This window comes from Pipistrellus hanaki (genome assembly GCF_964339955.1).
Source record: "Pipistrellus hanaki genome assembly, chromosome: 5".
In the NCBI taxonomy this organism is placed as follows: domain Eukaryota; kingdom Metazoa; phylum Chordata; class Mammalia; order Chiroptera; family Vespertilionidae; genus Pipistrellus; species Pipistrellus hanaki.
The window spans coordinates 24,280,038-24,306,263 of record NC_140507.1 but is presented as its reverse complement, the minus strand read 5'-3'; the positions used below and the strand labels follow the sequence as shown (position 1 = coordinate 24,306,263).

General features: G+C 43.7%; 1 protein-coding gene across 5 annotated transcripts in view; it reads left to right on the top strand.

The window, feature by feature from the left end:
* The first annotated feature begins 1,575 nt into the window (after window positions 1–1,575).
* ARHGAP26 (Rho GTPase activating protein 26) overlaps window positions 1,576–26,226 on the top strand; it is a 407,506-nt gene continuing 382,855 nt past the window's right edge. For 2 of the 5 annotated variants that reach the window (XM_084884974.1, XM_084884976.1), the window contains exon 1: window positions 1,592–2,230. In XM_084884974.1, the coding sequence (XP_084741100.1) occupies window positions 2,077–2,230 (154 nt within the window). In that variant the 5' untranslated portion in view covers window positions 1,592–2,076. Of the gene's footprint in view, window positions 2,231–26,226 lie in introns of all 5 variants that reach the window. The other 3 variants (XM_084884972.1, XM_084884975.1, XM_084884973.1) reach the window with 3 other exon arrangements.

The following is a 26,226-nucleotide window of genomic DNA, read 5'->3' as shown; positions in this document are numbered from 1 at the left end:
TTCATCTTCCAACAACATTTAATTTGACTAACATTTTATTTTTTGGAGGGAACGACTATTACAGTGCAGACAGTGGTTTAAATAAGCATTTATGTGCATCCTATTATTTAATCTTCTCAAATGCCCTGTGAGGTAGGTATTATTATCATCCCTATTTTCCACTTAAAAAAGCCCAAGGCTTGGACAGGTTAATGGTCCAAGGTCACACAGCTAGCTCGTGGCGGAGCTGAGGTTAATATCCATGCCTGAGCTATTAAGTCTATATGTGTAGATACAACCAGCAAATATATCACATCCATTCATTTATGCATTCAATCAATTACTTTCTCAACAAGATGCCTTCTCTGTCCTCCTGAGTTAGCAACCCCCTCATGTTCCCAAAGACCCTGGCCTTCTCCTATCCTAACTTATCATGCACTTTGCTATCGCTTGTTGCTTCTTTCTCTCCCACTGACCAGCAGCGGTCAAGTTTCTTGTTATTCATCATTGTATCCCTAGCATCTAGCCTAGTGCCTGAACGCAACAGACTTATTTAAAAAGCAAACACCAAACAAACAAACAAACAAAAACTGAAAGAGGGCAGCTAGATCCTGGACATACAAATAATTTATTCAAGTACCGCACCTATTCTCTCTAGGAGGCCACAATTCAGCACAAAACACTGGGATCCAGCCTGGCAAGTGCACTGAATGAGCTACCAGAATCGATTTCTATTGTGGAACACAGGGACGACAGGGCGAGGCAGTGGGTGTGGGAGGTGGAGAGGGACACCTGAGAGGATCCATTCATTTATTCCACAAATATTTCTCAATTACCGTAGCATACACAGCACATGGTAAGCACTCAGCATCTTATTAGATGCCAGCCACTGGTCTAGGTGTTGGGGATGCCACAGCGCAGCAGAAAACTGCGGCGGCCCTTCTTCCCTCGAGAAGCTCACCGTGTACCGAAGGACTACAGGCTGTGGGCGTAATTATGTAAAATTGTGTTAGAAGCCGAGCAAGAAAACAACAGGCGGCTGAAATTCTAAGGCTATTAGATCCTTCAGCTGGGGGCAGCCGTGGGCGGGTTTTGAGCTGGAGTAGCTGTGATGGGGACCAACTACAGGGGGCGGGAAGACTGCAGGCAAGAAGAGCTGGTAATTTTAAGATGCAAATATTTTCAGCCTGCCGGGAAGAAGGAGCGTGTGTCTAGGGTCGACAGGTCGCTCCGTGCTCTCGGGGTTCTCCCCGGGCAGATCGGGGCTGCATTTTGAATGCAAACTTGAATGCCTAGCAATGCAGGGCGGACAGAAAGGGAACTGCAGCCCTCATTCCCAGGATATTCGAACTAGGCACATCTAAGGCTCCTCCGTTTCCCAGACTTGCAGATGCACCATCTCAGACTAGGACCCGGACCGCAACAAGCGGGCAAGATTCTGGGTGGCGGGCCCCGGGCACTGAAGCAATTACCACCTAGGTTCGGGTCCGCAGCACGGCGAGGGCGGGAGGGGGCGGGGCTTGCGCTGCAGCCTCAGGCGGTACCGTGGCCCGCCCTCTGCCTCAGGCCCCGCCTTCAGATCCCGATGATTGGGCCAAGGCCGCGGAAGGGCGGGGCGTTCGCGGGAGGCCGGGGGGGTCAGGCTGAGGCGGGCTTTCTGATTGGTCCGGCTGGGATTAGGTCATCGCTAGCAGGTTCGAGCGGCCCGAAGCGGCGGCCGGGGCGGCTGAGGCTGCTGTGAGAGGGCGCTCGAGGCTGCTGGAGAGCGAACCAGCCGAGGAGGCGGGGAGGCGGCTCCCGCACTCACTCCGGCTCGCTTGCCTCCCGGCGCCGCCGCTGCTAGTCCGCCGCAGCGCTTCCTGCTCGCCTGCCGCTCCGTTACCCGCCGTACTAGCAGCCGGGTCCGGGCTGGGCTCGGGAGTCGTGCTCGCGGGCGGACATCGCGCGCGGAAGGCGAGCCGCGGCCACACCTGTGGAGCCGGCGGCCGCCCGGGTGCCTGTCCGGGGTCTCCCCGCGTGCGTGCTCGGGGCTGCGGGCCGCGAGGGCTCCCGGGGAGGCAGTCCCCCCACCCCCCGGCTGGGCGCCCCCCTGGCACCATGGGGCTCCCGGCGCTGGAATTCAGCGACTGCTGCCTGGACAGCCCGCACTTCCGAGAGACGCTCAAGTCGCACGAAGCGGAGCTGGACAAGACCAACAAATTCATCAAGGAGCTCATCAAGGACGGGAAGTCCCTCATCAGCGCGCTCAAGAGTGAGTGCCCCCGAGCCCGGCGGGGGACGCAGCCCGGGGCGGGAGGGGCCGGCGGGCTCGCTCACCCCTGGCTGGGTGTCTGGGCACCGGGCGCCCGGCTGGTTTTCTCTCCCCGGGGCGCTGAGGGGCAGGCGTAGATGCTTGTAAGGGCGGCGGGAAGGGGTTCCTAAAATGGGTGAGCCAGCGACTGACTATCCGGCGAGGAGAGAGACCCGGCGCCCAGTCCTTTGCGTTCTGGAACGGTCGGGAGGTGGCGGGTCGGGAGGTGGCCGGGTGGGAGGTGGCCGGTCGGGAGATGGCCGGTCGGGAGATGGCCGAGCGCTAGCGGTGCTCCCGGCTCCTGGTGGGTGTGCGCGGCTCACAGGTGTCCCGGAAGTGGGACGGGGTGCCCGGGGCGCCGCAGCCGGTGGGAACCCCCTCGCGCCTCTGGCTCAGACTCCCTTGGGGACGAGGTGCTCACCCTTGGGCGCCCAGCGTGGGAATGGAGCATCCCCTGTCCAGGGGGCGCTGCCTCCCCTCAGGAAGAGGCGGCTTGGGGCTGCTGGGCTCCCTGCACGCAGCTCCAGTCTGCGGGGGCCGCCGGCTTCTCCGAAAGGCATGCGAGAAGGTCTGGGTGGAACGGTTGCTCAGCCCAGGATTCTTTGGAGTATTGGCAGCCGATCAGCCCCAAATGTAGAATCGGGAACCTTAGGTACCAATGCAGGTCCTGATTCTTGTGTTTCACAGGAGGTGATAGGGGTGGGGCTCCAGAACCCCAGTGTTCCTTTACTCTAAACCGTGGGCGAGTGTTTAAAAATAGAAGGAACATATCCTGACTCTTCCCCCCTTCCGCTTCCTTGCTCTCCTTTTTACTTCTGTCTTTGAGAAGAAAAAAAAAAACCAAACCACTCAAAGGTCTGAGAAGGAATGTCCTCGGTTCTCGATCAGAAAAGAGAAGTTTAAACGTATTCCCCAAGATTCTGGAACCTTTTGTAAAATCATTTTTTCCCCCCATTTGGTGGGGGGAAGAAATGAAATTTGCGTTCTGCATATGATTTTCTCTTGACCTTTTTTTTTTTTTTTTCTTTTTTCTTTTCTTTTCTTTTTTTTTTTTTTGCAGAGCCTGAGAGTTAGTTGCTCCTTCCGGCGAACGAGAGTGGCCTGGGGATGAGCATCTCAGGTTGTGAGATCCTTATCCAGGCCCCATCCATTTAAATAGAGTTCAGTACATCTTTTAGTTTTGAGAATCAGGAATAACGTGAAGGCAGAGAGTGGAATTGCGTTTCGCTTCACTTTTCCTGTCTCTGGGATAGATTTCTTCGTAGGTGATAGATACCTTTCAGCTGAGAAAGGTTGCGTTGGCAGATTAAGGTCCTAACTGTGAGAATTTCCCCAGCCACACCAAAGGAGATTTACAGAAGACAGGTGTCTGAGGTGTCATTTTGCGAGCCGTTTATTTCTAAAAATGCAGGGCAGAAGGTGCCAATCTTTTGGGGTGAAATAAACGTAGAACTGTGCGGTGAGGAGGCTCCTCAGAGGCTGGAGACTGTGACCTGAAGCACCTTAAACGGACTTTTCCTTTAGACCATCCTGGGTTCAGGGAATACTTGACCCCTGGGTTGGAGTAAGTTAGGAGCCCAGGTATAGATTGGCCCCACCAATTTTGATTGAATGTCAGGCCTTCTTTAATCAGGCCTCTGCTTTATCCGGTGAACACGTCAATGCTGTGCCTGCTGCGTGCTGGGTACTGCCCTGGGCATGGAGGTGTAGCAGTGAATATTCTGCCCCTGGGGCTACAGGGACTCAGTAGAATTATCTCTTGTGCTGTTCTTTTTACAAATGAGAAAACAGGCTTGGGGGGATTCACTAGTCCAGGGCCACACTAGCAGCAGGGCTTAGTTTGGAAACCCCACTTGGTCTGAGCTGGAGATGAAGTTCTTGCTGGTGTAGAGCTCTTAATCCTGCCCCATCCCACTTGCCCAGAATGGACCCTATGGACCAAGCCTTCTGGAATTAGGACTTGGATTTTGTATCTGGCCTTGAATCTGAAGAGGGTGCAAGTGTGTGGCTGGTAGTTTATTTGGCTGCTATAATTGTGTGTGTGTGTGTGTGTGTGTGTGTGTGTGTGTGTGTATGTGCGTGTAAGAATTCTTTGGGTAGGAGGAAATAATGCAGTGATAGGGTTTAAGAGTTATTGAAGTTGTGTAATGGAATTGACCACCCGTGTAACTTGGAGGAAAGTCTTACATGGAACTAAGTGTTCTAATCTCTGAATATGTAGATCTACTACTATTACTGCTGCTGCTGCTACTATTACTACTACCTACCTACTACTACTACTACTACTACTACTACTACTACTTGGGCAGGTCATGTGACCTCTTAAATTAAAGAGGATAAAATCCCAGACTTCAGGCATTCCGTTATCATTAGGTGCTTGCTACATTGTATATACTACTATTGTATTAGTTTTTGTGTATTGTGTTCCTTTGGGTGATACCTATCACTACTGTAAATGTAAAGGCAGTATTTTAAAAAATAAGTACATAATTTATAAATAACAGTGATTTGGATGATTTACAGTCTCTTCCAGCTCTAAAATTTTATGGCTTTATTTTATAATTAGTATTTATAGGTCTTTAGATTTAATTTTTATTGGTGTGTTTATATGGGGCAATAAAACTGGCCTTTAGGGATTGCCAAGGTTCAGCTAGATCATTATTATTTCTGCTTCCACTTTATGAGTGAGGAAACTGAAGATCAGAGAGATCAGTAACCTGCCCTAGCCAACACAGCAAATAAGTATATTTAAACCAAGTTGTCTGATTCCAAAGCCTGTGCACTTAATCCTGAATCAAAACTGCCCACTAGGTCAGTTTTCTCTTGAGTCCCCTTGAAAATCTGATAAACAAACACATGGACTTCATAAAATGAACTTGAAGTCTTTCCCAGGAGTCCAAACTTCTGGTCAGGACACATAGAAGATAAGCAATAAGATGATTTGGGACCTACATTTTAAAAAATCCTGGTTTTGGAGATATGCAGAATGCCTTTGAGGCTCCCAGTCACCTTTTCTATGCTGATTTGTCTAGGCCTTTTCTGTGGGCACTTATTCATCTGCCCAGGTCCCTTTCCTTGACCTAATTAATCAGTGTCTCAGTGAAGAGGATTCTCTCCTCCTATAGAGACAGTAGAGGGTCAATATGAATTTGGGAGTTAAGAATTAAGAAATTTAGGATTTCCTGGGTTTGAATCTTGACCCAATCACAGCAGCCCTTGTTTATTGAGCACTTACCAGGTACCCAGCTCTATGCTAAGTGCACATTGTCTCATTAAGCCTATCACACATCCTGTGAGAGGAACACTCTTATTTTTCTGCATCTTATAGTTGGGGTAACTTGTTTAAGGTCACACAGCTAGGAAGTTGTACAACCAAGTTTTGAACCTAGCGACGGACCTACAGGACCTTCTCTTGAACATGACTCTTTGATGCTTCAGTAAACATGCTGGCAATGAAGATGCAAATTTTTTATAAATCTAGATCTTAGAAAGGAGAAACATACAGCAGGTGCTAGATTAAGTGAGAACATTGGCTCACCCCAGATTCTGAGCCCTAGGTATCAAAGAACAATTGATACTTAGACTTTGTATTGCGCTCTGAAGTTTTGTGTTTCTCTCTCCATTATTGGGTTGAAGACCCATTGTAGGAGGGGCAAATGAGGGTTTCTGACTATCTCTTGGCTTTATAAAACAATAATTTCTCTTTTATAGCATTAATGTCTTTTTAATTAAAAATTGTTTTGTGATATAATTAACATCATATTAGTTTTAGGTATACAACATAATGATTTGATATTTGTATATATTGATAAGTATGTTTCCAGTAACAATTTTTTTCTTTTGATGAGACTTTTAAGATTTACTCTTTTAGCAACTTTCAAATATTCACTACAGTATTATTATTAACTATGCTATAATTCTATCCCCATTACTAATTTATTTTATGACTGGAAGTCATTATATTTTAATTGGGTAAAAAAAAAGCATTGAACAGGGAAGCCAAAAATCCTATTCCTGATTTGGTAAGCAATGGTTCATCCTCTTTGTTTATTAAAACGAGTGAAAAATTGACACGAAGAGTTGTGTGCTTTAAAGCATATCATCTTTTTGTACTTTTTAAGGATTTGTTTTTGCAATAGTGAGATAAACCTTTATTGAGTGGCATAAACTCTCAAAGGATGTTCAGTGCCAACCAGCTTTGTTTAGGAGTAATTATATTACTCACAAAATCCTAAAGGAACAAATGGGTATTGAGTTAGAAAAACATTTTTCCCCAGTTCCTTTGCTTTGCTTTACCACCTTGCAAATAAAAGGGGGGAAAACGATTTTCTGATTATTTGTAAATGATAATATTTTGCAATACTGACATTTGGAGTGTTATGCATACAAATATAAACAATAGCAAATTAAATCCAAATAAGGTTTTGCAGTTTTTATATAATACTGGCTTAAAAAAAAAAAGTCCTCCCACTGCAATTCATTCTGCTCTCGATTGGATTGAATAAATTGCATCTAATCTGTAGTTCTCAACCCACTGACTTGAGACTTAAGCTCTCCTCCTTCCTGCTTTTAAAACTAATTAATAGACTTTATTTTTAGAGCAGTTTTAGGTTTCTAGAACAATTGAGTGGAAAGTATAGAGAGTTCCCATATAGTCTCTCACACCTATTCCTTCCTATCATTAACATCTTGAAGTAGTGAGGTACATTTGTTACTGTGGTGACATAATGTTATTAACTAAAGTCCATAGATTACATTAGGGTTCACTCTTTGTGTTATGCATTCTGTGGGTTGGGACAAATGTATAATAACAGGTATTGGCCATGATAGTATTATACAGAATAGTTTCATTGCCCTAAAATCCATGCTTCACTCCTGTGCCCCATCCTTGACAACCACTAAACTTTTTGTTTCCCCAGTGTTGCCTCTTCCAAAATGTCATATAGTTGGAATCATACAATATGTAGCCTTTTCACATTGGCTTCTTTCACTTAGCAATATGCACTTAAAGTTCCTCCATTTGTTTTGCGACATGATAGTTCATTTCTTTTTATCACTGACCAATTTGCCATTGTCCATATGTACCACGTGAATGTATCCATTCATCTATAGAAGGACATCTTGGTTGCTTCCAAGTTTTGGCAATTATGAATAAAGCAGTTTCAGGGTGCGGACATGAGTTTTCAACTCATTTGGGTAAATGCCAAGGAGTGCAATTGCTGGATCATGGTATGGTAAGAGAATATCTAGTTTTGTAAGAAATTGCCAAACTATCTTCCAAAATGGCTGCACCATTTTACATTCTCACCAACAGTGAATGAGAGTTCCTGTTGCTGCACATCCTCAGCCACATTTTGTGTTCTCTGTATTTTCGATTCAGGGTGTAACGAACAATCCTATATTTTTCCAGAACTTTTTTCATCATTCAGATCTGAAACTCTATATCCACTGAACAACAACTCCCCATTATTTCCTCCCCCTGTACCTGATACACCTCTATTCTACTTTCTCCATGAATTTGAGTATTCTAAGTACCTCATTTTAGTAGAATAATCCAGTATTTGTCCTTTTGTGTCAGGTTTATTTCACTTAGCCTAATGTTTACAAGGTACATCCATGTTGTAGCATGTTTCAGACTTTCATTCCTTTTTAGAGTTGAATATCTTATTTGTTGAGTTTTAATTGCCAACAACTATCATTAAGAAAGACTATTCTTCCCTGGATGGTGTGGCTCAGTTGTCGGCAAACTCATTAGTCAACAGAGCCAAATATCAACAGTACAACGATTAAAATTTCTTTTGAGAGCTAAATTTTTTTAAACTTAAACTTCTAACGCCACTTCTTCAAAATAGACTCACCCAGGCTGTGGTATTTTGCGGAAGAGCCACATTCAAGGTGCCAAAGAGCCGCATGTGGCTCACGAACCACAGTTTGCCGACCAAGGGGTTAGAGTTTTGTCCCATGCACCAAAGTGTTGTAGGTTCGATTTCCGGTCAGGGCAGTACCCAGATTGCAGGTTCCATCCCCAGTGGGTGTGACTACAGTAGGCAACTGATAGATGTTTCTCACATTGATATTTCTCTCTCCCTCTCTTTGCCTCTCACTCTCTTCCCCTCCCTCTCCCTTTCTCTAGAATTAATGAAAAACATGTCCTTGGATGAAAATTAAGAAAACAAAAGAAAAAAAAGACTATTCTTTCTCTTAAATTTATAAATAGGTATTTTCCCTCCTCTCCTCTTTTATCCCCCCCCCCCCCCTTCAGAATGACCATTAACACTCTGAATTAACGTATTGATTTATCAAGGGTATGTATCTTAAGAACAGTAAGTTTATGGTTATTCTTTTCAAAGTAGTCATTTGTTTTAGGTCTTCATATTTTTAGGGAGTTTTTTTTTCAATGCTTTATTGAATTATTTCACCAGTTTTTATTTTAAAAAAAAATATATTTTATTGATTTTTTACAGAGAGGAAGAGAGAGGGATAGAGAGTTAGAAACATCGATGAGAGAGAATCATTGATCAGCTGCCTCTTGCATACCCCCTACTGGGGATGTGCCCGCAACCAAGGTACATGCCCTTGCCCGGAATCGAACCCAGGACCTTTCAGTCCGCAGGCTGATGCTCTATCCACTTAGCCAAACCGGTTTCGGCTATTTCACCAGTTTTAATTGTACAATTCAGAGTTCTGCAACCAGCACCCCAACCCAATTTTAGAACATTTGCATCACCCCCCCAAAAAAGCTCTCTCCATTCTTACCTCAAGCCTCAGACAACCATTTATTTATTATTATTTTTATTTTTTGAAGCATGACACAACATGGATTTATTACTCCCGGTTTTACAGGTCAGAAATCCAGGCATGGAGGGATTGACTGAGTTTTCTGCGCTGGGTCTCAAGAAGCTGAAATCATGGTGTCAGCTTTTACCTGGAGGTTCTGGGGGAGAATCTTCCATCCACTTCATTTCAGGTGTCCAGGATTCATTTCCAGGTGGCTGTCTGCGGTCCCCATTCTCTTGCTGACTGTCAGCAGGAGCTACTCCCTATTCTTAAGAGACAGCCACACTCCTTCTCTGTGGCTCCTCCATCTTCAAAGCCAGCAAGAGCCTTCTTAGTCCTCAGAATGCCCGCTGAAACTCTGATTTTCTCTTTTGCCACGGGCCAGGGAACACTCCCAGATTTTAAAGGGTTTCTGTGATTAGATTAGGCCCACCTGGATAATCGCCTTTTTGATGACCCGAGAAGTCAATTGATGAATTCCTTGTGCTGTATAATGTAACAGAACCACAGGAGTGATAGCTCATCAAATTCACAGGCTCCCCCACAGCACGTCTGGCAATACTGTCACTTTTTTATTCCTTGGACAGGGCAAACTCTTTCTTACCCCTTGTGAGCCAAGTGCAGCTTTTTGGCCCCTTGATTGTGGCTCTTCCACAAAATACCATAGCCTGGGTGAGACTATTTTGAAGAAGTTGAAGTTTAAAAAATTTGGCTCTCAAAAGAAAGTTCGATCGTTGTACTGTTGACATTTGGCTCTGTGGACTAATGAATGAGTTTGCCGACCACTGCCCCAAGGCATTTGCACTTGCTCTTCTCTCCACTGGGAAGATTCAGCTCTAGACTTTTTGCACAGTTGGCAGCTTCTAGTCATTTCAGCTTCCATCAGAGGTGTCCTCAGGCAGGCTGAATCCCTACCCACTCAGCTGGTCAATGTCAACTATACCTTCCATTCGTATCGTATTTTCTTCATGTATATATCAACAGCTGAGGTTATTTTGCTGACTTATATTGTTGGCTTATTTTTGTCTGGCTCTCCTAGCTTGATGTAAACCCCCTGAGAGCCTTTCTCTAAGTATCTTATCTCCCCCTGGCCTGGCAGAGCCCCTAGCACTTGGCTGGTGCTCAATAAGTAATGTTTGAATAAATAAATGAATGAGTAGTACCGTGGATTAAGTCTAACCTCAGGGGATCCTGAGAGGGAATACTTCAAAGAGCTAGACAGCTAAATATCTCTGTAGGTTTGTCTTTTCCGAAAATTTAAGCTAAATTGAATTGTATGTGGTCTATTGCATCTTTATTTAGCATAGAATAATGTTTTTAGATTCGTCTATGATGTAGGATGTATCAGTGGTTTGTTTCTTTTTATTACCAAAGAGTATTCTATTTTGTAAGTCCTGTTTTGTTTATCCATTCACCAGCTAATTAACATTTGGGTTCTTTCTAGTTTTTGGCTCTTATGAATGTTACAATGAACATTTGTATATATGTCTTTGCGTAGACATATGTTTTCATTTCTTCACTTTTTACTAGGAGTATAACTGCTAGGTTGTATAATTAATGTATGTTTAATCTAAAACAAAAAAACAAACAAAAAACCCCAAACACCTGCCAAACTGTTTTCCATAGCAGAAGCATCATTTTAAATTCCCACCAGCAATGTACTAGGGTTGTAATTTCTCCAGGTCATCTCCAACACTTGTTAGACTGTCTTTTTGATTGCAGCAATCCTAATGGTTGTGAAGTACTATCTCATTGTGGTTTTAATTTGTGTTTTCCTGATGACTAACAATCTTGAGCATGTTTTCATCTGCTTATTGGCTATTGGTGCATTTTCTTTGCTGAAATGTCTTCAGATATTTTTGTTGGGCCGTATTTTATATCTTACAAACCCTCTCCCTTTTACTTTGTTTCATAAAACTTTTGATGGTTAAGTGAACAGCATTCAGTAGTGTTCTTCATTAGCCCTCATTTGGGGACTTTTTCATTCCCTTTACTTCAACCCTCAGATGCATTTGATGGGCCAGTTTCGGGATCCCAGGGCTTAGGAACTAAGGTGGTTCTGAGGAAGCTGACATTCAAGTGTTTGCTCTGGATAAGCCAGTCAGCATCTCTCTGGGCATAGGCTGCAGGCTGGCTGTCCTAATTCTGGCCAGTGTAAGCTAATGATCACAAACCCCATGACTTGACAAAGTGAGGATGGATCAGGGAGGAACCTATCACCACTGAGCTATTGGGGAAAGCGGCCCATGAAGGCCACTGCATTTCTAAAAGTTAACCTAAGGAGGAGTGCCCATATAAAGCTAACAGTTAAAGTGGTTTTCTAAGTTTACATATCTGACTGACCCTCTTTTTAACTTTATAATCCAGGATATTTCAAATTAGTATTTCTTGCCATCAAAAGAAGGCTTTCACTAACCCACATGGAGCCCTGCTCTGCTCTACCATGTCCTCGAAGCCCTAGACTACAGTAAGGGTTTTTAGGATGGCAGCAGTAGGTGCAGAAGTCACAAGGAGGGTCAGAGCATGGAGTGCTTAAGGACTGGCAGGGAGACCAGTGTGGTTGGAGCAGAGTGATGGCAAATGAACAGGGAGGGAGTCCAAGAGTCAGGTTATGGCGGTCATGGGACCCAGAAAGGACTATGGGTTTCATTCTAAGTGTGATAGGCAGCCATGGGAGGTAGTGACATGGTTCTCCTTGTGTTTTTAAGAGATCTTAGGATTACTCAGTGGAGAATAGGTATAGTGGGGGCAGGAACGGAGGCAAGGAGACCAGTTAGGAAGTTGTTCTAATAGGTCAGGTAAGAGGCAATGACACTGGGGCTAGAGTGGCAGCATCAGAGATAGTGATCAGATCCTGGGTGTTTTTGGAAGTAGAGTCCACAGGATTTTCTGTTTGATTAGATTTGGGTTATGAGAAAAAAGAGAGAAGTCAAGAATGATTTAAATGCTTTTGGCTGGAGCAATTATGTGAATGATGGTGCTATTTTATGAAATAAGACTTGGGAGTAGTATTAGGTTTGAGGGGAAAATGAACAGTTTGAATGAATGACCTAATCTTATCATGCAAAGAAAAGAAAATTATATGGTTTATGAGTACATTCTTATAAAGCAAAAGAGAATATGGAAATAATACAGAGTAAAGCCCCCTTCCTAGTTAACTATTGTCACCAGCTCAGCATACTTTTTTTCTTGTCTTCTTTTCTGTGCATATTTGTCTTTTTATAAATGGGATTATACTATATGAATTATTCTGTTTTGTTTTTCTAACTAATATTATGTAACCTTCCCTGTCAGTACATGTACGTAGTGCATTCTATTTAGTGACTGCAGAAAGTTCTGTCATGTGCAAATACAGCCTATGTACCTAGCCTCCTGTTGCAGGATGTTTGGATTGTCACAGTTTTCACTACAGAGGAAGTGCTGCAGGGATTACTCAGTGATTACTTGCACACCCACCTTTGTGTGCAAGTCCCAGTATTTCCATTAGCTACAAGAGTCTCAGAATCCTCGAAGATTCCTCCAAGTGGAATTGTTGCAAAACTCCAATTTTTACAAGCTTTTTGACATCTATTGTTTAGGTCCTTTGCATCACTATAGCCTGTTGATGTCTGCCTAGTGCTCTTTTGAGTGTGTTTAGATTATGTTTGTTTTTTTTTTAATATATTTTTATTAATTTTTTACAGAGAGGAAGAGAGAGGGATAGAGACTTAGAAGCATCGATGAGAGAGAAACATCGACCAGCTGCCTCCTGGGGATGTGCCGGCAACCAAGGTACATGCCCTTGACCGGAATCGAACCCGGGGACCCTTCAGTCCGCAGGTCGACTCCCTATCCACTGAGCCAAACCGGTTTCGGCCAGATTATGTTTTTAAAGCTTAATTAGCTTTTTGCTTAAATTGGAAGCATCCTTTCTGTTAGGCACTGATATGGATTCTAAACCAGGGGATAGAAAAAAAAAAAAGTGTAAGCGTGTGTGCCTGTGTGTGTGGGCATATGTGGACGTGTGTGTGTGTGTGTGTGTGTGTGTGTGTGTGTGTGTGAGAGAGAGAGAGGGGGGGGGGAAGAGGGAGAGGGGGGAGAGAGAGAGAGAGAGAGAGACAGAGAGGGAGATTACAATTAATTAGCTGTGTCCTTGGGCCTATCTGGTATCTTTTCTGAGCTGCAGGTGCTTACAGATAAAATGAGTGATGGAATGGGGCTTTGCCCAAATCTAATGGGATATTTCAACATTAAATTTCAGGGACTGAGAAGGAAATCTCATTTGTTAGGGTGAGAAAACATCATTAGTGGCCAGAGGAATGTTTACAAATTTGAGTCACTGGGGTTTACACATTTTTGTAGAAACCCAGTGTGGAGAAAGAGAGGAAATAGTAAGGAAAACAGCTCCTCAGTGTGTGCCAGAAGCTGTCATGGCATGTTTACATCTGGCTCATTTCACCTTGGTTGGAAGGCACAGAATGCTGCAGAGCGTGAGCTTGGAGGCTGGGCAGTGGCCTACTATATTTAGAAAGAGGAGATTCCTGGGTTAGAGTGGTCTGTGTGCGTGCCTGTGTTTTCTTTGCCAGAAGAACAAAGGTTTGAGGGGCTTGGGAGTTCTGGACCAAACCTCGTAAACCGGCTGGCTTCTCTGGGCCACTCCAGTAGCTACGCTTTGACTCCTGCTGCTGCCTCAAAGGAAATGCCAAAATCAACCCCATTTCACATGGTTTGTAAAGACACCACAGGTAGATTTCAAAGCTCATCTGATCTTGCTATCAGATGTGCTTTCAAAGCCACTGCGAACACTGAAAATATGAACTGGCTCCTCCTGTTCTTTAGGTAGACTTCAGATAGATTTCCAGGCAGATCGAGTGGAACCTTGGCAGTTTCTGTGCCCCTGAGACGTCAAGCAGATACAACTAAAACCTTAACAGATTCCTGACTGCGTATTTCATTATTACTCTTGCGGGTCAGCTGTCGGAAATAATGATCAGTTGAGCAAATAAAATTAAAAAGGCATTTTTTTAACTTAAATTCATACATACCTGTGTTTCCTTTAAAAAAGTTTAAGTAAGTAACATTTAAAAGGGACAAAAAAGAATGTATCCTTTCAATTCCTCCTGTCTCCTGATCCCTAGTTCTACTGGAGGCAAATTTTATGGGTTCTAATATATATTTCATACATAATTTATGCATATGCCAGAAAACATATTTATGTATTTGTTTAGTAGCACGCCATATGCAGTGCTTTGCATATATTTGCAGGGTTATACTATTTTGTTATATTTTAGATAATATTCTACATTGGTACATGCAGAGCTAACTTAGTTTTAGCATTGCATTGGCATTGTAGTCCACCATATGGATATAACACGGTTTATGTAACCAGCGCCCCTACTAATAGACATTTAGATAATTTCCAGTCTTTTACGATTACAAGCATTGCTGCTGTGAGCATCCTGGTGTTACCTGTCACAAGCACACAAGCGAGCAGATCTGTAGGACGACTTCCTAGAAATGGAACTTCTGTGTCAAAGAGTAGGCACTTTTTCCATTTTGATAAAAAACCTCATAGGAGTGCTTCTGAAAAGTTCCGCATGCACTGGATTCTATAAATTGTGATTTTTTTTAAAGTAGGAAGGAAGCTCATTATTTAGTTTATGACAAAGTGGCCTCTGTCGTAAAACAATGCTTAGCGTTTTCTCCATTTCCTACTCCCCAGTCTCTGTATGCATTGTTGATTCTGGAATTAAAAGCCACAACAAAATGATTCCCTAAAATGACACACAGTGTACCAGGAGTCTAACTTACAGCCCCAGGGAACTTGTTTGTGTTCCTAGTGAGGGTGCTGTGGAGTTTTATCTTGGTGTAGCATGTGCATTATTCAGGAAGTGTGGCTCTTGAAGGCAGGCAGGCTCTTGAAGGCAGGCACCCATACCTTTGGTGACTGGAGGTCATGACTTTGGGTCGGTAGGCACACCTTGTCTACCTGTGAAGCTTCTGGGGAGTGTTGAGGGAACAGAGAGTTTTGTCTGACATCTCTCTTCTGGCTGCCTCTTCTGCAGAGTTTAGCACTACTCCTGTGGAGGACAGGATATGTCACCTGTCCTCTGTGGTCTCTAGTCCGGTCCCTGTGACAGCTCACATTGGCGTGGAAGGCTCCTGGTGGTGGATTTCTGGAACCAGGCAGGCACAGTTCCTGTCTTCTAGGAGCTCAGTGCCTTGACAGGTAGGGTAGGCATAGACAGTCCACAGATAAGTACAACAGGATGATTATTAGCAGTTTGAAAGGGTCTGTGGGAGAGGGAGCAGAGAACTCTGGGAAAGGCAGGTGAAGGCTTATCAAGTCCAATGAGGCAGTGTTCCAAATCTCAGGCATTTAAAACCACCTCGGTCATTTTTGTCCACTTTACTACTGTTTATTTACTTTGAAAAACTGTACTTGTTAAAAAGGGAACTTTATGACATTCTGAAATCATAGGTTTGATGTGGTTAACAATATCCCCCCTCCCCCACATGTCTTGAAATAATCATTAAATTGACAATATGTTTCTCTAGGTGATTCTAATGTGTAGTGGTTCTCAGCCATAGCTGCCCATTGAAATCACCTAAGGAGCCTGGGACTTGTCTCTGGAGATTCTGATGTAATTTGTTTTGGTTGCAACGTCATCAATGTATTAAGTAAAATAATCCCATATCTTATCAGTGATTTGAGCTTTACTCAGCGTAACACTGTGCTAAGGCAGGAGCATGCAGGAGAATGGAACATCTGGCCGTCATGCTGGGGAGGGGAGGGAAGGGGTTGGCTGTACTTCTCAGACTAGGGTACAGGTGTTGGAGTAGGTGGCAGTGTGCCAAGAGTATACAAAGTGAGTGGTAGTAAGTATACTTTAAAATCTGTCTTAATGGGATTATTGTTTGGATATTCAGTCAAACGCTGATATATTATAGAGGAGAATGCAGGCTTCCATTGCGTTTTTGAGATGTGCTGGGTGAAGAGAACATGTAGTCTACCATGGACAGAGGAGGTAGGAGTCCTGGGGCGATGGCTGAACTGTGTTCCGCAGGAGAAGAACCGTGTGTCTGATGGGGAGATGGAGGTAAGTTCGCTTGTCCTTGCTGAGTTGTTCCTGGGAGACATGCAGGTGGAGACACCTGCAAGGTGGTGGGAACACAGGTCTGGAGAAGATGGGGTAGGTACTGGTGTAGGTTTGGGTCTCACCAGGTGCTGTTTGAGATCCAGGCGGTGATTCTCAGCCACAGCTGCCCATTGAAATCACCTAAGGAGCCTACTCATCTCTGGAGACTCTGATGTGGTTTGTCTTGGTTGCAACTTGGGCATGGGGACTTTTAAAAGTGTCCCAGGTGATTCTAATGGATAGCAAAAGTGAAGAACCACTGGGATGGAGTGAGAGAAGAATGGAGGCAGAAATCCTGGGGAATATGGACATGCAGCAGAATTGGAGAGACCTTTGCTCTATGACTGGGTGCTTCATCCTGGCCAGTTAGGGGAGGGCATGTCCAGAGGCCTTTGGATTTGACCTTTGGAGGTGAAACTGGAGAAGGCACCTTTGTACTTATACTGCCTTATAAGTACAAAGGTGATAAATATACACCTTATAATATTATTGTGAAGAATACATGAGATAACTGTAGGTGTTGCGCTTAGCAGGGTAAACAGATGCATAGTAAGTGCCCTATAATCGGAACATGCCGTTATTGTCATTTCTAGGTTATCCGTGTTGTAAGGTAGTGGATCTTAGATGTGAATGCGTGTAACTGTAGCTTCCCAGGCTCCCACAGGAAATTCTGATGGATGAGCTCTAGGATGAGGTCTGGAAATCTGCATTCCTTACAGGTGATTTGTCTGGAGGGGGTCCTTGGGCCATAGAGATCCTACATAAGCCTTGTCTGAAATTCTTTGCCTCTCCCCGCCACCCCTGCAACATGCATAGCTGTGCTGGCTAGCCTCATGTTAGGGCATCTCAGGTATTTGGAAGGAGCCCTGTGGCAGGTCAAGGAACCATAGGGGAATGGTTCAAAAGAGTACAGATCTACTCACGTCAGGATAATTGGCCCGTGGCTCCACACCTGCGATCCAGTTGTCCCAAGAGTTTGGCCTGTGAGCTGGGACCCTTCTGCGCAGCTCCTGAAGGGAATGTTCCTACCGTGTTTCTCTGAAAATAAGACATCCTCTGAAAATAAGACTTAGCGCATGGAAAGATAAGACATCTCCTGAAAATAAGACCTACCGCAACTTTGGGAAAAAAAATTAATATAAGACACTGTCTTATTTTCGGGGAAACAGGGTAGTATGCTCATGGGCTATCACAGGGCAAACGTTTTCCTACAGTAAACGTTTGGTGCCCTTGTCAAGTTTAAAGTCATTTGGGTTCAAAGCCTATGATTTTGTTGCACATTTGCACACATACCCCTCAACCCCCCTAACATTCAGGAAGCATAGTGAGCTGGCTGAACTGTTGCACAGCTAGAGGGTATGTGGTGTTTGGGGGAGAGTAGGAGAGAGACTGGCTGATGGCTCCAGAGGGTGAGATGCCCCAAACCCAAAGAGAGCTGATTTGATCTGGCCTAGAAAGTGCCCTCAGGCAACTAATTTCTGCTACAGCTCCTCCTTATCTCTGTTCTGATCTTAGCTGGTTCTTGGCCATCTGAGAAGGGCTGCATGAGAGGGTAGACACAGCTGGTAGGATCCCAGGGTGTGGGATCCCCCGGGTATGGCTACCAGGAGACCAGCGTTGCTTTCCCCCTATTGCTTGTTAAAAAATTCTGTGAGCTGCTCTTCCAAGGACCAGGGTTTCTGGTGTTTGTATCTGACTAGTGCATTGAGATGTTTGACACAAAGCCCGCCCTGGGCCGCTTAGCCAGGAGATCATCAGCCTCATGATTCCCACAGGGCAGTATGGAGGCCAGGCAGGCCCTGGGGATGTGGGCGCCTCTGCATCTGTAGCTCGCCCAGCTCTGGCCGCGCCTTGCCGCCTCTGGGCTGCTGGCCAGGCCTTGGAGACTTCAGACAACTTTGCTTCTCTGCCCTCCTGGCCCTCTGACCTATGCCTCCCTGAGCTCAGTGTGCAAGGTCAGCAAGCTACTATGTTGCCAGCTTCGTTTAGAGCAGCAAGATGGTTCTCTTTGTGGAAAGAAATCCTGTTTCCTTTTTACATAGCCAGCAGGTTTGTAATCAGTTCCCCAGCGGGGAAGCTCTGCTCCATTGCAGAGAAAATTGGAGTGGAACTGAGAGCTTTTGGCCTCGGTGTCTTTTGGGATATGACTTTGGCTTGCTTCTCATCTTCCCCACCTCTTCTGGCCAGCATAATTCCACACCGTCCGTACTGCAGTGAAAAGACAACACAACAGGGCTTGGGGTTTTGTGCTGGGATCAGCACAGAGTTCAAGCATGAAGATGATCACCACCTGAAGATAACTTAAAATTTACTTGTTTTCACAAGTCTGGGCTCTGAAGGCTCCGGTCTTATCTTCCCTCTTCCCTGCAATCTGGAGAACTGAGTCTTTTAAAGAAAGAAGATTGAACTTTTTTCTTTCTTTCTTATGGTAATCTTCAATGAGAAACCTGTGAAATGTTATGCAGGAAAAGGATGACTCACGTCTCTTAATTTAACACCTCTAGAAGTTATATCACCGAGCTCCCCAAATGTGCCAATATCGGATTAGGCAGTGGTTTGGTGGATACCTTGGAGGTCCTTCCTTAGGATTCTTCTAAAATAGCTTAATGAGATGTAATTCACATACCACACAATTTACTCATTGGTAATGTATACTTCACGACCTTTTGTATATTCACATAATTTTTCTTCCATCTCCTCAATTAATTTAAAACATTTTTTTATCGTTCTCCAAGGAGACTGATGCCTTAGCCATCATCCTGCATCCTTCCCATCCCCCAGCCCTAAGCAGCCACTTCCTCGGGATTTTTAACCCATGGCTCAACGTGTGGTGTACTCCAGTCTGCTTTGTTCCTTAATCTTGCCAAACTACATATCCTTTTCCTTCGCTGTTTTCAAACAGTTTGCAGCTCCCCAGATTTCAGTGCAAGGATGTGTGGATCTGGCACTCAATTTTTCTTTGTTCTGTTCACCTTTTGACAGATTTGCTAGTGCAACAGGACTTAGTCACACTCATTCCTGAGAGCATGTATGTCTCAGCTTAGGACTTCTTTACTCTTCTCTCTCCCTCTGGGTTCTGATCTGGGTTGGGAGAGAGTAACTTCCTGGTGACAGTGGGAGGAAGAACTCAACTTCCAGTAGGTAGACACATTATTTGGAGCAAAATAAAGGAACTTAAGTTTCTCCAGAGGAAAAAAAATTCCAATAATATTCTGATTTGGGTAGGTACATTTTGAGGGTTTCATCTTTAGCCATTTTTGGAATTATTGGTAAAGAATATACTTTTCTTATTTGGGAGTGCCTAAGGTTTTAACATGAAAGTTTTTTCTTACTGAAGGCCTGGTGCTGTTCTACAAAATTCCAGCCCAGTGTAGATAATATGTTCTCTACCATTTATGTTTTTTCTTCCTCTCTTTTCTTTTTAAAATATATATATATATATTTTAGAGAGGAAATAAGAGGGATAGAGAGTTAGAAACATCGATGAGAGAGAAACATGGATCAGTTGCCTCCTGCACATCCCCTATTGGGGATGTGCTCGCAACCAAGGTACATGCCCTTGACTGGATCAATCCTGGGACCCTTCAGTCCGCAGGCTGACACTCTGTCCACTGAGCCAAACCAGTCAGGGATCTTCCTCTCATTTTCTTCCCTCCTTTCTTTTCCCCCTCTCATTCCTTCACTGTGTCTGCCCTTCCCCCATCACCATCTTGCCTTGCCAAAAAGCCAAAGAAGTGACTGATCTCTGACCTCTTGATTATATGGGAAAAACAAAGCCTTTTAGTAATGGGAATGACCTGAAACTGATTTCCAGAGTTTTCGGATGATATCTAAAAAGACACCCAGATTTGAGGGGACTGTAAATCTGCAGAAGTCTGGGCTCTGAGTGGTCCCATCTTGTAAAACCTGCTATCTTGGGTCCCCTTTCCGGTTACACATCCTGTGCTATGTTTTTGAGGTGAAAGGATATGCTCAGAAGCAGGGTGGGTACAGAGTGTCCTGCTCCCTGGTTAGTGGCTTTGAGGGTGAACTCTAGGTGCTTATTTCCTTCTTCTCTAATGGGACCTGATGCAAGCCTCACGTTTCCATTTTTATTATTGGGGTAGGGGGTGCTATTAAAATTGTCTTTGACAAAGTAGGTCAGTGATCTATATTTCAAGAAGATAAATTTGGGATATGAATGAGAGCGTGTTATGTGGGTCACTTGAACAGTTCCAGGTGTATTTATAATGCCATTTAGGGACCTAGAAACCTATTTGGGATAGGCCAGGGAACTGGGTATGAAATCTGAATCTTTGCAGGTATTTCCTCTATACTCTGCAGAAATAATATATTTTGGACATATTTAAGTGAGACTGGGATAAAATGGCTTACATCTCCCTCCCTCAAGCTGCCAACCCTATGGTTCATAAATCCATTTACAGTAAAATAGCAGGATGTTCCTCTACCTCCTTCTGAGGCATATCTTACGCAGTGTTTCTTGTCACATAGGCTGGTCATTCAACAACAACAACAACAACAACAACAACAACAAAACAATCCCAAAACAAACTTGTGTTATTTTGATTATATAGGTCATACGTGTTCATTAGAGAAAATTTAGAAATTATAGATGAATAAAAGAAGAACACGCAAAATAATATTTCAGGTATGCTGTGCCAATACTTCTTTTGAACTAATGACCTACTTTTGGACAGGTAGGTTGTTTCTCCCTCTCTCTCTTTTCACGCTCAATAAGCAATCCATAATGATAGTCTTTATAGACATGCCCTTGTCTCTGTCAGCTAAATTTACAAAGGCTGCTCTTACAGTTCTTTCCATAGCTGTAAGGTTCAGCTCCTGCCTCTCTGCTTGTTCTCTTCTTTTTCTTGCTGGTTGAACAGAACCTTAGGGACAAAGAGTAGATGCCTTTTCAGAATGCCACAGAACAAAGAGTCCCATGTGTTGACAGCATTGTTTAATTTATTTGAACCAAAATAGTAATAGAATATCTACCGCCATTTAACCATTTTTGTGTCAGACTTTTGTTGTGTTTTACAAACTTTATTTCATTGAAACTTCACAATAATCTTAGGCAATAGATACTAGTCTCCCCAATTACTGATTAGGAAACTGAGGCACAGAAAGTGAAAGTAACTCATACAACTCAAAAGAGTTGCAGTCAGGATTTTAACCTTGGTCCCATGCTCGTAACCAGTGCTATGCTATTGAGTATATAATTTTTATACAATGGGAATAATAATGTTCACTTAAGAGCATTGTAAGGATTACATGACTTAGTGTGTGTAAAGCAGCTGGCACAAAATTACAGCATATAGTACTGCTCTAACGACTAATTATTTTCATCTTTTGGAAGATAGGAATACTATAAAGATTGTTTTTGTGCTATCTCTATATCTGAATGTCTGGCTTTCTCATTTGAGATGAATTCTTGTATTAGGAATTGTCTCTAGTAATTAGACTTCATTAGTCTGGTCAAAAATTATTTAGTAGACTCCATTAATGTTCTAGGCATTGTTCTGAGTACAAGTATTAGGTGCATAGCTCCAAACAAGACAAAGTTCTGACTTATATGGAGCTTATATTTTACTGGGCAAAGAAAGCAAGTGAACAGGACACTGTCAGATAGTGAGAAATACCACGATGACTGCGATGAAAATAAGATCAAGAGTGATGGGTGGTGGGGGCAACTTGAGATTATGTGGTCAGAGAGTGCTACTCTGAGAAACCAAATGACTTTATATTCTGGGCCTACGCTTGGTGACCTACACTTGTTGAAAATTGTAAGCTCTCATGTGATGGATAGATTGTGTTGGATCATATTTTCTTCCCTTTGTATTTCCTCTTCTGTTTTCATAGGCAGAACATTTTTTACTCATTGGAATCATGACCAGCCAGAACCATAGTGATCCTGGTAAGATAGAATTCATTTCTCACATGGTAGGCAGACAGATGATTTCAAAAACGTAGTCTCTCTTGCCCCAAATTTTCCATGTCACTCAGAAGACAATTTTAACTTCTTATTATGGCTTATGTGTGACAAGGCTTCTTAGTCTCCTCTTTGACTGTTCTCCCTCTGTGCTTAGGTTTCACTAATCTTAAAGTCCTCTACACACTGAGCACTTTCCAGCCACAGGGCTTTCCTTTGGGATGCCTTTGCTACAGATCTTCATGTGGTTGGCTACTTCTTCTCATCCTTCAGCTCTCAGTGAAAGGCCGTTCAGAGACTCCTCACCTGACCTAAAGTCTTAAGTAACATCCCTTCCCCCCTCTATACATTACTCTTTTTTTTTTTTTTTTTTTTTTTTAAACATGCTTTTATTGATTTCCAGAGAGAAAGGAAGGGAGAGGGATAGAGAGATAGAAACATTGATTTGCTGTCTCCCTCATGGCCTTCACTAGGAATCCAGCATGCAACCCTGGCATGTGCCCTGACCGGGAATCAAGCCTGTGCCCTTTTGGTTCATGGGTAGACAATCACTGAGCCACACCAACTGGGCATTACTCTGTTTTATAGTCTTTATAGTACTTCTCACCCTCTAACCTTCCCATTAACAGGTGAAATTTTGTCACATGTTCCTTCAAAGAGTCCTGCTTGACCACCTGACTGTGTTCTAAAAGCAACTCTCTCTGTTCCTGGCCTCAAGCATCCCTTGGTTTTCTTGAGATTTTATTTTGTTTTTGAGATTCCTCCTTGGACAGATCAGGTGTAACCTCTCTGATTGGAAGGTGATCCAGGCTGTGTTTGGGGTAGCAAAAGAAATGATGAGTTAAAAAAAAGCAAGAATCAGAGTAAGAGTTGATTAACGCTATCAGCAGCCTCTTCCTTGCTTCCCACCCCTTTGCCTTCGCTCACTCCTCTTCTTTCTTAGGTCTCTATTTCTTTATCTTTACTTTTATCAGGCAGAGAAAAGGAAAGAGAAATCTAACCAAGAGGAGGCCCAGGTCTCCTTGGTTGGGCCAGTTAACTGTGAATTGATTCCTTCAAGGTCTTCAAACCTAGAAGAAATGTACCTATAGCTGACTCTTAAATCAACAAGACTGTTAATGATTCTTAAAAAAGGGAGACTTTTGAATAGTAAAGTATATATTCTCCACCACACCCTCCTATTTAAAAGGTTTAGTTTTAATAGTCATTTTAGTTATTGTTCCACAGATGGGAAGGCACCCTTAATAAGCCTCACAATCAATTACAAAGGACGTTTTAATTTTCCTCTAAAAAGATTAAGAAAATACTCCTCCCTCTTTTGTTCACATCGCAGGCCTCTGTGTGCTGCTTGTTGATAGTGTTCCCAGGATGCTACCACATCTCTGCTCCTCCAGTGGATTCCCCCAAGTCATAGTTTCGGCACAAATTTTCTCTGAAACCCTGTACTAGTGACTTTTTATAAAATTTAATATCATTTTATTTGCATAGTTCCATGTGGACAAAGGGACTTAGCAGGAATTCTGCCAACAAACGACAGTGTTTCCCACACAGCCTCTAGCATTTAAGACTAGATTCTTGCTAAATAAGAATTTAAGCATGATGCTGAAACAGGTTTAGCCCAGTGGATAGAGCATCAGCCTGTGGACTGAAAGGTCCCAGGTTCGATTCTGGTCAAGGGCATGTACCTTGGTTGGGGGCACATCCCCAGTAGGGGGTGTGCAAGAGGCAGCTGATCAATGTTTCTCTCTCATTGATGTTTCTAACTCTTCATCCCTCTCTCTTCCTCTCTGTAAAAAAAAAAAAAAATCAATAAAATATATTAAAGAAAATAAAGAATTTAAGCATGAAAGCCAGTCTCTTGTCTCTCTCTGTCTCTTGGGCTGGGGTTTCTGTTATCTTTGGAAAACCAGTCATTTTTAGGTATTTAATTTAGGAGCAGGCAGGGAGAGAAAAGGAACAGGATCACGTCTCTGCCTTTCCGCACGCAGGTGTCCTATTTTGTGACATCTAAGCACTAGAGACTCGTTGACCCACATTTTTTCCTTCTGCTCCTGCAGTGTACTGACCACGCAGAGACCTGCTACCAGTTACTTTTGAAATGTGTTGCTAAATGCAGAGGTGTCTGTCTCTACTGACTTCTCAGATGCCTGAAATTAGTCCATGGCCTAGAGACAGAGCACCGTGGCTGTGCTTTCATTGCCGGAGTCCTTGGAGATGACTGTGGAGGGAGCAGGGTCATGAGTCTAAAATACGAGCTGGCCTGCTTTCCTGACCATGCATCATGCCTTTCACTCCCTACTGATTTCTACTCTCTTTAATACGTAATACAATTAAAGCTCGCTCTCTGTCAGAAATTTCCCTCTGTTTTTGAAGGTAATTTAAATCTGTTTTTGGGGGAACAGCCACCGTTTATCTTCATTGAAGGCAAAAGTTAGAGGCCTTTGGCCAGTGTGGGAGAGACAGAAACCCAAGGGGAGAGCCTCTGAGGACAGCAGGTTCCTTATGGCTGTTTTCTGCCAGCTTTGTAGAACAGCATGAACTCACCCCTGCCCTGAACAGGACATGTGGTGTGACCTGGAGGTCTGACATTCATTCCTCTGCTTGTCTATTAGAATAGCCAGGCTGAGGCTGGTTGCCAAGCAACCTGGACATAATAGAAGCAGGAGAACTTGCCCTATGACTGTTGTATTCCCTTTGCCTTTTTTTCTGTTTTCCCTTTGAAGATGGAGAGATACTAGCTTTGGGTGGGAGGAGGTAAAGTGGACTAATTTGAAATACTGATTGTGAGAATCTTACTATATAGTTTAGTCTCCCTGATCCCAGTTCTAATCTGATAACTCTGAGTTAAATTAGAAGGCTCTGACATCTTTCATAGAGCCCCTGTTCCTGCAGAGAGGTGAACTACCTTTGGTCTCAGCAGGGATGCAGGGTATCAGCCAGGAACTTGGCTGACAGTAGAAGCAGTTTGTACCACCACGTGTCGCTTGGTTTTAATAAGGCACAGTTGCAGACAGGCTGCTCTCTCTCATGAGGGAGGGAAGATCTAATCCAAGTTGCTTAAGCGGAAAGGGAACTTACTCTGGTCCATAGCTGGGAAGCCCAGGGATGTCCTGAGTTTGGTCTGTGGCTCACATGTCTGCAGGCCAGGTCTCCTGCATCTCTCAACCTTGTTTTCCTTTAGGCTGGCACCGTTCTCAGATGGCCTCTTCCTTCTCATTGGAAAGATGACTTGTGGCCAGGAGTTTGAACAGAAGCCCTGTGGTTCTCATTGGCTTTTTGTGAATCACGTGCTTATCCTTGAGATAATCCTTGAAGCTTGCTTAGCCAGAGCCCAGAGTAGAGTCAGCACCATATGAAATAAATATTCCAAGAGTCAGGGAGGGAGGGTTTCCCAGAGGAATATTAGGGTGCTATAAATACAGAAGAAGGGGGGATAGCTGCCAGGCGGCCAAGGCAACAAAATTCCTCCACACTGGCCCTAGTAAATTGAACGAGTGCCATCCAGGGAAGAGAAAGGGCTGTGCCTCCTAAATATCTCGTTTTTTTTCCACATATGGATAAGTTAGTTTGGGCTATCTGGCTGTTTTAGTAATGTAATCCTGGAAATTCAGATTTGGAGGGGGAGAAACAAAAGATAGATTTGAAGTATTGGGGACCTGGATTGGGCAGACTGGGCAGGCTGAAAATAGTGTTTAAGAGCCAAGTGCCTAGTGAGTAGGGGATGGGGTGTGAGGTGCATACGAGAGAGAGAGAGAGAGAGAGAGAGAGAGAGAGAGAGAGAGAGAGAGAGAGAGAGAGAGAGAGAGAGAGAGAAAGAGAGGACTGCTCCTGCTGGTAAATATTAAAAGAGATAAAAGCAAAACTATATAGTTCTCACACAACATTTTGCTTTTATCTCTTTTACAGGAGAGTTCCAAAACCCACAGCCAGTGAATGACTGCTTTATAGCCTCGCTTATGACCACTAGCTCTCCATCTTTATGGTTTGGGAAACAAAATATAATCAGTAGTACTTGTTTACTACCTGCTGTTGGCTAGTGCAGTGGATTTGACTACTAGGGTCAGCAAACTTTCTGTATTGGGCCAGATAGTAAATATTCTAGGTTCTGTGGGTCACATAGGGCCTCTGTTGTA